Consider the following 11,421-nt stretch of genomic DNA (forward strand, 5'->3'; position numbering starts at 1 on the left):
CCCTCCCCTGCTCACGCTGTCTCTCTCTCTCTCCTAGAAATAAAATAAACATTAAAAAAAATTTTTTTTTAAAAAGAGATTATTGGTGGAAGCCTGCATAATACTTACTAGGTTTATAATCAATATCATTCTGATTTTTCCTTAATTCTTCCATTATTGGGAGTCTTTGGGAGATGGGGATGAAGCAAGGAATTCAGCATCAGAGGTTTCACTGAGAATCTGGATCTTAATTATTCTCTTGAATAAAGGGTAGGAAATGGCTTGGTTGGGGTTCTCTGTTGGTCTGTTTCTCTACACTCACCACACTTTCCTCCTGTTCCCACAGGGCATCTACCCTTTCTATAGTGAACCTAAAAGTAAAGAAGGATAAACTTCCTCTTTTACAAGACATCCAAGGGCAAAGAAGGAGACACTTCCTCTTTTTCAGGATCTCTGGGGCAATGCAGGAGAAACTTAGGTGGTCACCACTATGAGCTAGTGACTACAGTAAGTGAGCCAAACTCCATTATGTCAGTTCACTTTACTGGGTCGACAAATCTGCCCAAAGCCCAGCTCAGATAGCCTAGAATCCAGCTCAGTCTAGAGAGTAAGAGTTTGATGAACACATACTCTCTCATTAACAATAGGTTTAGATTAGATTTTAGTCCACATGCTCCCTTTCTCTGACTGAGATCAGCCATGCAAAAAAAAAAAAAAGGCTGTCCCACCTTTAGAAAACTAAGGCTAAAACTAAGTTCCAGGCTTTGGTGATAGAGTAGCTAAGAACTCAAGACAGGAAAGTCCCTGGTTAATCATAGGGAGGCTGCTTGACATGCATGCTTTTCAAAGAATTCAGTGCCTTTCTCAGGGTTGGTTCTGCCTGAAATAAAACGTATTTTCGTCCAACAGTACATCATATATGGTGCATGTGATCCTAAGAGTAAGTTTGTGAAACAGGCAGAGAGAAAAAAAAGAGACTAGAGAAGAATTTAGAACTAATACAAACCAGACTAAAGTCATACTAAAAATTATAAGCTTAGAAACAGAATGCAGACCCTCAACTTCTACATAGTTGAGATGAGGTACAAGGCTTCCAACTTGCAACCCGATTTTATTGGAATAATAAAGACTCAAAGTTTAAACACTCCTGCTTTGGAGCTACTTAGTAGCAGGTCCTCTAGTATTCAAAAGGCAATGTGAATGTGTTTTAGTGTAGAATTAGCACTAGCTGCTGTAACAAATAAGCCCTAAAACATGGTATCTGAGACACCATAAGTTTATTTCTTGCTCACATAAGAGCCAAAATGGGTATTTCTAATGTGTGGGTGGTGCTCCTTGAAGCAGTATTCAGGCTTCCTTCATCCTGTGGTTCCACTGTCTTCAACATATGACTCCAAATGGTGGAAAGGGAACAAGCACAAGGTCACACATGTAAGCTTTCTGGGCCAGAGTGGGAGGTAGTGCGCATCAATTCCACCCACGTAGCTCACAAGGTTACATCCTACTACAGGGGAGGCTGAAAAGTCTAGTCAGGCTTTGAACCAAGAAGAAGAAATGTTTTCTGATCTGTTGCCCAATTACTGACCCAGAAAAAGAATGTGATTTTCAGAATGGATGAACTTTAAAAAGTATAATTATTTTCTTGAACAGCCTATAGATTGACCTCTTTTCTTTTTCCTTTCCAGTTAAACCTGAGGCTCCTTTTGACATAAGAGTCATCTATCGTGAGGGAGCAAATGACTTTCTGGTGACATTTAACACATCTCACTTACAAAAGAAGTATGTGAAAGAATTACTGCATGAGGTGGCCTATCGCGAGGAAAAGCATGAAAATGACTGGATGGTATGTAGATCAACTATATTTATCCATTATAAAATGCATGAAGATGTACATATAAATATACTGAATAAGTAAATCTCCATAAAATACATAAAATTACAATATACATACCTGAAATTATAAAATAAAAACTTCTTAATGTTATAAAGTTTATTGTCCTAGTGGTACATTTACCTGGGGAGGGGCCCTAGCAACTTTGTGTTCAAAACATACCTTTTACTGAAAGAAGTTAAGTATAAGAGAGATTCAGGTTTCACAAAACCTGGATCTTCTCTGGGCCTTCCTGTTCTAGCTCTCATTGTCGTTAGAATGGTCTGGACATCCCTGCAGTTTGTCTTGAGGAGAAGGTGGGAGAAAAGTAGAATGACCCAGATTTTCAGTTTCCTCTGGGCTCACTGGCTTAATTTCTGTCCTGTTTGTAACACATGGACAAAAGCTAGATGATAGCTTATCTTTCTCAAGGTGAAAAGAATGCCTACTTACCCATACTGTTCTCTTTTCTTCGGCCAGGACCAGCCTTCTTTGCTTGCAATATACTGCTGTATAGTATTTACATAAGTGTAATGTCTTCCCTAAACCAGCTGCTCCCTCCTTCTACCACACAAACGGCCACACAAACCAGGCTACCTTGACCCTGTTCTCTTAAGTCTTCATCTGAAAATTGCACCAATGAAAGAGCAACTATAGTGGAGAAAGGAAGCATTAAAAACAAGCAAAAAAAAAAAAAAAAAAACCTTTTCATTTTAAGTAATCTCTACAACAATGTGGGGCTTAAACTCATGATCCTAAGATCAAGAATTGCACACTCCTTCAACTGAGCTAGCCAGGAGCCCCAAGAAAAGAATTTTGAATGAACAATACCAGGTCAATCAGCTGTTTGGGGCAAAAATTAAGTTAAATGCCTAACTTGGTCCATATAACAAGTAAAATAAAAAGACGATTTAAAGAAATAATATAAAAGTGAAACTCTAAACAGTGTAGGAAAAATATACATAAATGCTAATGTAATATTGAGAGGAAGAAAAATATTCTAAGCATAAAAGCAGTAAAGAAAGTAAAAGATAGATACATATGAATACATAAAAATAAAGGCTTATAAATGTCAGCACACACAAAAATCAAAATTGTAAGACAAATTAGATATTAGGATTAAATTGTCATACATACAACTGACAGATGGTTAATATCCTTCATATATATGGAGGTCTTATAAATCATTAAGAAAAGGATACATGTAACAACAGAAAAAATTAGCAAGAAGCTTGGAATGTCTCATAAAATAAAAACTATGTAAATGTAATAAATAAGTGAAAACTAATATCAAATAAGTATAAATGTAAATAACAATGGAATATTAACTTTTTATCCACTAAATTGATAGAAACTTTTTTCTTAAAGATAGTGCACATTGTTGAAGAGACTGTTATTCTCTACATTGCGATATGCAACTTCTAGGGAGAAATTATTCCTGCTCACTTACCTTACCATTTCCTTGTATTTTCCTTTGGGATGTGAAAGGGGAGAAAAAGGAAGAAAAAAAAGAGAGAAATTGAAGTGTGGAAAAGAAGGTGAGAGCCTGGGAGTGATTTATATCCTCTTGGTATTGGAAAGCCCAGCTCACCTGAACAAAGACTTATGGTACTGTTGCCCTCCTTGACCACTGGTATCATCATTTCTGAGCTCACACATGCTCCCCCCTATGTCATATCTTCTTTTTCAAAGGCGAGTACCCACATGACTAAAGGCACTCAACTTGAAATGATTTGGGGGATCTGGGCAGCACTTCTTTTTTGATCCTAAAAATATAATGGCATGTTTTGCTCTTTAGCATGTGAACTTATCCAGTACAAAGCTGGCACTCCTACAGAGAAAGCTACAACCTGATGCAATGTATGAGATTAAGGTCCGATCCATCCCTAATCCTGACTATTTTGAAGGCTTCTGGAGTGAATGGAGTCCAAGCTTCCACTTCAGAACTCCAGAGATCACAGGTGGGAAGTGACAGCAGGCTCTTTGTCTCCTGCATACTGTTTGCATGTCAAAGTGTGTGAACAAGAGTGAAAGCCAGAGAGGTGAAAGGAACCCACACATTAGGACTCCCCTGAGGGCATGCTTACACTGTCTTTGGATAATGACCTGCCACCTTTGCTCTTTTTGTGAAGAACAAGGAAGTGGTGGGAATAGAGCCCACAGTCATTGATCAAATGATATAGGCTGCCCTGGACTCTACCTACCCACGTGCTCTTGGGAGCTGCTAATAATTCTAAGTAAAGTCCCCACCTACTACCTCTACTTTACCAATTTAGAATGGAATCCCAGTGGCTAATGTGTCAAAAACTCCTCTAGAGAACACCTTTGATAATAGAAGATGGGCAAGTGAGTGCTGCCCATCCATGCCTCCTTTTCCAGAATAACAAAAGTATCCACATGGTCTAGGAAGCCAGAAAAGCCAAATAACATGGCTCAGGCAGGCTCCTGAGGAACCAAAACACTCCACATATACCATCTCTTTGAGGTATGAGGGGAACTGTTCTGCCATACCAACATCACACTCTGGAAATTGTTAAACCTGTGAGGTAGAGCATCCTCCTCCTCATTCCCCTACTGGGCTTATTTCTTTTGGTGGTGGGAGTTGGGGAAAGAGTGCTGCTATCTCTAATGCTAGTTCACTTTTATATTTCAAGTGCAAGTTTTCTAGACCTGGTCACTCACATCAGTGCCACTTACTGAAGCCAAAAATCCATGTGTGTAAAGCTAGTACATCATCCTGTTTGCTGAAGGGCAACTTTGAAGAAATAATAAACGGTCTCAAGTTACTAAATAAATTCAAAGCATCCTCAAAGCCTCCCCAACTCCATGCTTAATGATTGCTAACCAAGATCTATCCTTGCATTCCAGGGAGGATGGATCCTGTTTTACTAACTATTAGCATTCTGAGTTTCTTCTCTCTGGCTCTGATGGTCATCTTGGCCTGTGCGTTATGGAAAAAAAGGTGAACTTTAATTAATCAATAGGCTGGTTACATGGGGTCCCAAAAAGTTGGAGCTCTAACCCTATTTATTGATGAGGAAACTACAAAAGGGAATAAGGCATTTCAGGAATTATAGTGCCCAACATCCCTCCCCACCCTAAGGCACTGGTGAACTTCCACAGTTAATTTCATAAGATGAAAATATGTAAATTAGACATAGGGCAAACCCTGCCCCCCAACTTCTTCTCCTAAAAGAGTGGGAGCCAAGCCTCCAAAATATCTGGGCAGCTGATGGGGGTACCCATGGAAAATGCAGAATGTGTTTCAAGTCTTGAATTTCAGCACAAAAATTCATGGGACTTTTGCATTCTACCTCATGACAGAGCCATGTCTGTTTCATTATAAAAATGATGTTTTTGACATGTACCATCAATTTATTAATGTTATAGGAAGATACCCTCAGCACAGTGCCACATATTCTCATGATACTCCAATTTGTCTTTTTTTTTCTTTTTTATGTTTATTTACTTTTGAGAGAGAGAGAGAGAGAAAGATTGTGTGTGTCAAAGAAAGAGCAAGTGGGGGAAGGGTAGACAGAGAGGGAGACAGAGGATCTGAAGCAGGTTCTGTGCTGACAGCACAGAGCCTTACACAGGGTTCCAACTCACAAACCGTGAGATCATGACCTAACTGAAGTTGGATGTTCAACTGTCTGAGCCACTGAGGTGCCCCATGATACTCCAGTTTCCCTGGGTGACTTGGGAAATATTCCTCACTTCCACCAAAATCAGGGCAGAGGAGTCGCTGTAAGAGGAGTAAGATGACAACACCTATTTTAGGAGTGGATGAGTAGGGCAAATGTTGGTTTCATAGCTACCCCCTTGCCAAACCTCACTGTTCCACTTCTCCAGGGTTCTCTCCCAAAGGTGTTCACAGAGATCACTGACAACTCCTCTGTGAATTAATAGGACATTGAGGCCCAGGGAAAGCAAGTTACTTATCCAAGTTCACCCACCTAGTTGTGGCAGAGCCAAGACTAGAAATCTGCTCTTCTGATTTCTGCCTCAGAATGAGGGGAAAGACTTATTGTGCATGCATGCTCCCTCACTGTTCATTTCATCTTTCTCAATGTTCTCTTATTTCAGAATTAAGCCTATTGTGTGGCCCAGTCTCCCTGATCATAAGAAGACTCTGGAACAACTGTGCAAGAAACCAAAAAAAGTAAGTGCTTCTGGTGCTTCTATCACAATGTTGGAGGCATCCCAGTAGCCAAAAATGATATTGCAGGATAGGGAACAGTTGAACCACAAATTTGGTCTTTTGTGCATCCCATAACTGTAAGATATTAGCTACAGCTCCCTGGAGATAGGAAGCTAAAACGAAATACAAGTCTCAGAGGTCTCCTGGGCTTTCCTGAGACTGGAAGGCATGGCCAGTCCCTTCAGACTCTGATATGTCAGAGTGCATCCAGAGGCAGAGTCAACTTGAACATGTGGGTAATTCTCTGACAATTCTCTGGTAAACCCCTGTCCGAAAGTTCCTTACAACTTTCCTTGACCTGAACTTTTGCTGGTGTGTCTCTTTGGAGCACTCTCAAAGCCTTCTCTCTCTCTCTCTTTTTTTTTTTTTTTTTTTTTTTTTGGTGTAGAATTTGAATGTGAGTTTCAATCCTGAAAGTTTCCTGGACTGCCAGATTCATAAGGTGGATGGCATTCAAGCTAGAGATGAAGCTGAAGGCTTTCTGCAAGATACTTCTCTTTCACAACCAGAGGAATTTGAAAAGCAGAGGCTTGGAGGGAGTGTGCAGGGCCCCACCTGGCCATCTGAGCATGCAGTCACCACCCCAAAAACGATCAGAGGAGATTTGCCCCTCAGATGCCTCGCTGGGAATGTCAGTATGTGTGAGGCCCTTGTGCTACCGTCTTCCAGGTCCCCAGACTTCAAGGATGGTGGCAAGAATGGGCCTCATGTGTACCAGGGCCTGCTGCTTGTCCCTGGAACTACAAATGGCCCTGGACCCACTCCACTTCCTTTTCAATCAGGAATCCTGACACTGAACCCAGCTGCCCAGCGACAGCCCATTCTCACTTCCTTGGGATCCGGTCGAGAAGAAGCCTATGTCACCATGTCCAGTTTCTACCAAAACCAGTGAGTTGTCAGAAACCCAGGACTGGAACCATGATGACTGACAAAGATGACTAAGCTCTACCTACTCTCCCTCACAGCACAAAGAAGACAGAATTAATGAAATCTCCTCTGTATCATCTATGGGATTCAGAAGCATGACCTGGACCACTCTTCCCCACTCCAGGGGCATTTGGTTTGAGGCAGGAGCACTCTGCTTCAGGCAACCCAAATTATTCTATTATTTCAGAAAAAAAATGGCAGGAAAGAATGAAACAAAGGGTGAGGGTGGAGGAGAGAAGGGAAGGGGTAGGAAGGCAGGGAGAGGGCAAGGAAAAAAGGGAAAGGAGAACAGGGATGAGAGCTACCATTATTAGGATACTATATATCCAGTGGGCTCTACATAGCTTGTCTCCCCACATCCTCATAGTAATCCTGGGCATTGGTACAATTATTATTATTATTATTTTCTTTTTTTAAAAGATGATGGAACAGAGGCTTGGAAGTATGAAGTAATTTGTCCATTTTGCCCCCACTCAGCATGGGGTTTGATGGCTGGGAGTCTAATTATGGTTCTGCCTAAGTCATGTGCCTTCCCCTTGACTAGGGACTATCCTATTCTCGAGTGCCAAACCCCAGTAATAACAAATAGGGTGACTATATCATTTATTGTCCAAACTTGGTCATTTTTGAAAGTGAAAGGGGAAGTTATAAATACTCATTCCAGGACAACAAGCATATACCCGGAGTGTCCCAGACTAATGAGGACATGGCCACGAAACTAAAAATGCTCTGAGAAAGAAAAGGTCACGTGATGTGTGAACTACCATGGCCAGCCATGTCTACAAAACCTGAAGAAGGCAAGAAAAAACCACAAATCCCATTTGATTTTGTTTTTCTGAAAAAGTAGAAGCCCAGAATTTCTGGTAGTAGTTATCAAGAGCGTGATTGTCTTGCTAATGCCACCTGCCTGGGTCTGTCTAAAATAAAAGAACCTGTTGCCAACACCAGACACAGGTGCATTTGAGCAATGAGCCAGGAATAACCCTTCTATGTGTGTAGAGACTCCCCCAACCCAAATGCAGCCACAAATGGTCCCAAATTTTATTCCTGTGGATGTTGCCCCAAGCTTCAGGGAGAAGAGTTATAAGCACATGCAGTGAGTGAGCCGACTGGGGCTGTGTTCTTGAAGGTAAAGAAGAGTTGACATCCGTCCTCTTGCACGTCTTGGTCTAGATGAACTTCTAGTGATGAGCTCAAACGGAGTCAAGGCAGCTGAGGAATCTAAACTCAGGGGAGTGCAGTCGACACCCATCCCACAGGCCCCCAGACCCTGGATAGACGCAGAACCACACAGGGCAGCAGAGGCACAGGAAGTAATGAAAAGCATAAGTTCAGGGTTTTGTTTTGTCCAATGGGTTGTTGTTGTTGTTTTTGTTTACATTCTGCATCTTTTTGTTCCGTTTTTAGTTTGTTGGAAGGCTAAGTATTTTTAAGTTTTCAATTTTCTTGTTTGTTTTGTTTTATGCTATCTGTGAAGGGGGTTTTAAATATTGGACTAACATCATATCTGTTGGCTTTGAGGCCTAATGATAATAAGATCATTTATCGCTCTGTTGGGCATTGTACTTTCCAAATCCTTTTCTCTGAATCAGTAGTGATGAATATAATCTCGTATTCTCTTAGATTTGTTAGTGCTTTACTGATTTTCAAAGCATTTCCATAAGCATTACCCCTTTCATTTCCTTGGCAAGCATTTGTGGGAAGCCTGCTATGTGCCAGCCACAGGGCGAGGCACAGGAGATTGCAGATGAATAAAGTTGAGGACCCTGCCCTCATAAAGTGGAAAATCTGATGAAAGTGACAACTTTGTGAACAAATGATCATAATAACAAAAAGTGCTGTAATAGAGGCATGCTCAGAGTGCCCAATTGAAGTCAGGGAAAATTCCCCAAAAAAGTGACATACATCTGAGCAGAACCTGCCTGGTGTGTCAACAGCAGAAGACATTTTCCACCCTGTGGGCACATGTTCTTTACCTTTTGCAGAAATGGGATCCCGGTCTCAAAGAGGAGGTCCTCACAGGAAATCCCATGCCAACCTGGGTGTCCTATACCTTATTCACAGAGGTCCTATGAGGTGTGTTGTTGTTATCTTTAACTTCGGGAGAAACTGGGACACAGAAACCTTACATGTTAATCCAGGACTGGAATCCATACGTTTGCTTCCCTGATATAATAGTCTTTCGACAAAATGAGGAGATAAGTCTAGACAAAGGTCAAAGCCACCCCTGCTCTAAAATCCCATGTTTCAGTACTGTTGGGCACAGATTATCATTTGAATTTAGAGTGTGAATGCCTGTCTGTTACTAGAGGGGTTTAAAATCCATGTATTATACTCTTATAATCGTAACTGCTGCTAATGCTTGATTTTATACTCAAGGACAAGGTATAATGTCAGATTGTAAGTTCTTTCCAACCAACCTCCTTTTGCATTTCATTAGGAAAGAGAAATTGGTCAGACACAATGCATGGGTTGGAGGTGTAAACTGCTAGTTGTGCAGAGCATGAAATGAGAACCGGTAAATAGGCAGCTGATTTGGACAATTAAACAATTGTGGCTGGATCTTGGGAGCCCCTGGCTTATTCAACTGATTTTCCACCAGTCTTTGCCTCTTCTGTCATTCTGGTTTCCATGGAAATTTCCTTCAGAAAAGACAAGTAGCTATTTCATATGCATGTACTTGCGTTTTCATAGCACTTCTGGAGAGGCTACAAGATGGAACTGGCCAGGAAGGTGGTGAGAATATGTGGTCAAGACATCTGGAATGGTGCAAATCAGATGGCATTTGTATCAGCTCGGTGGTTTTTCTCTGTGTTTTATCTAAAAACTACCTATAATTCACTACAGTGAAGGTCTCTGATTTGACTATGTACTTACCATATGCATTATAAACATTTGCAGAGCTGCTAAGTATACAATTATCCAATGTGTGTTACCATCTCATATTTAATTAAATGCTATGGAACCCTCTGTGTGCTTGTCTTCTGTGAAGAATAGGGATAGAATGAGCCACAGTCTTCCTCAGCCACTGAAAACATTCTGGTGTCACTTGCTGTCATTTTATATTTGGATTTTCAGAGGAACGTCACTCATCAATTAAGTAATTAATTCAAAAGTTAATGAATCAACAGCAATTTGTTGAAGATCTGCCTTGCCTTACTTTGTCCTGTGCTAGGCACTGGAGTTACAGGGACGAAATACACTGCTCCCAGCTCACAATCACAGAGGAACAGAGACACACAGGGACAGTTCCAATGTCATATCACTGCGTTCAGGCAAAGTATCATCAGGATTCTCAGTGTATGAATGGAAACAAATTTAGGCTGATTTGTGCAGAAAAGGAATTTAATAAAGGCTTCTAGAGTACTCCCAGAATATCTGAGAGGGTCAAAGAATGAAGCATGGAGTTCACAGAGCCTCCCCTTATCTCTACCACTGGCACATCCAGAAACTGAAAAGAGCCTCCGCCACCATCACCACCAACCCCAGAGCAGAGCGGGCAGCAGCATCCAGCGGCTTCACATACTGGCCACCAGTTTAAAGGTAGAGCTGGAGCCTGTGGCTGGTTGTAACTATGCCAAGCTCATATGCCTGGGCCCTAACAATGGGAAGTAGAGAAAAGAATAGATGGCATTTGCATCTTCTACAGTAAGAGGTTATGCCTCATAAATTGGGTCAGTCCCCAAAAATAGGAAGGGTCTTCTGCCTCTTGCTGAGGCAAAAAAACAAACCAGGAGAGGTAACATGAAGGAAATCAAACTTGATGTGGCAAGACAGAGTAAGTAGTAATGTGCCAGATAAAGGGGTCCAGAGGACATTCCTTGGCAGAGGAAACCGTGCACTCAAAGCCATGGATCTGTGACAGAACATGGGGCATTTGGGGAGTTAGAACTACAATAGGTGATATCTCCTTGTTTGCCTCAGTCAGGAACAGTTGGGCATTGCTGGTTATTCCCAAATCAGACACAGGGCACTTGTATAAAAAATAATACATATCTGCTGGGAATATTTTATTTTAATTAAAACCATTTGACTCTGTGTCCATTCACCACCGTTTTGTAACAAAGCCAAAGCTTCTCCTTTGGGTTGTGGGTTGCTGACCATAGTTTTACTTTATCTTTCTTTGATAACACACACTGCAACACACCAACTACTCTGTCTAGTTTTGCTTTCTTTAAAATGGATAAGGACTGGGGCGCCTGGGTGGCTCAGTCAGCTAAGTGTTTGACTTCAGCTCAGGTGATAATCTTGTCGTCTGTGGGTTCTAGCCAGGCATCGGGTTCTGTGCTGGTAGCTTAGAGCCTGGAGCCGGCTTCAGATTCTGTGTCTCCCTCTCTCTCTGCCCCTCCCCTGCTCGTGCTCTGTCTCTCTTTGTCTCAAAAAATTTTTTAATAATAAAATAAAATAAAATAAAATAAAATAAAATAAAATGGATAGGACATCA

General features: G+C 41.3%; 1 protein-coding gene across 2 annotated transcripts in view; it reads left to right on the forward strand.

Moving 5' to 3' along the window:
• IL7R (interleukin 7 receptor) overlaps positions 1-9,947 on the forward strand; it is a 30,778-nt gene extending 20,831 nt beyond the window's left edge. Inside the window, exons 4-8 of one of the 2 annotated variants that reach the window (XM_077760183.1) lie at positions 1,665-1,822; positions 3,648-3,810; positions 4,718-4,811; positions 5,936-6,011; positions 6,439-9,947. In XM_077760183.1, coding sequence (XP_077616309.1) covers positions 1,665-1,822; positions 3,648-3,810; positions 4,718-4,811; positions 5,936-6,011; positions 6,439-6,942 — 995 coding nt within the window. In that variant the 3' untranslated portion in view covers positions 6,943-9,947. Of the gene's footprint in view, positions 1-1,664; positions 1,823-3,647; positions 3,811-4,717; positions 4,812-5,935; positions 6,016-6,438 lie in introns of those variants that run through there. The other variant, XM_077760189.1, reaches the window with a different exon arrangement.
• Positions 9,948-11,421: the final 1,474 nt, after the last annotated feature.

The sequence above is a fragment of the Crocuta crocuta genome, unplaced genomic scaffold, assembly GCF_008692635.1.
Source record: "Crocuta crocuta isolate KB4526 unplaced genomic scaffold, BGI_CrCroc_1.0 scaffold150, whole genome shotgun sequence".
NCBI classification, from domain to species: domain Eukaryota; kingdom Metazoa; phylum Chordata; class Mammalia; order Carnivora; family Hyaenidae; genus Crocuta; species Crocuta crocuta.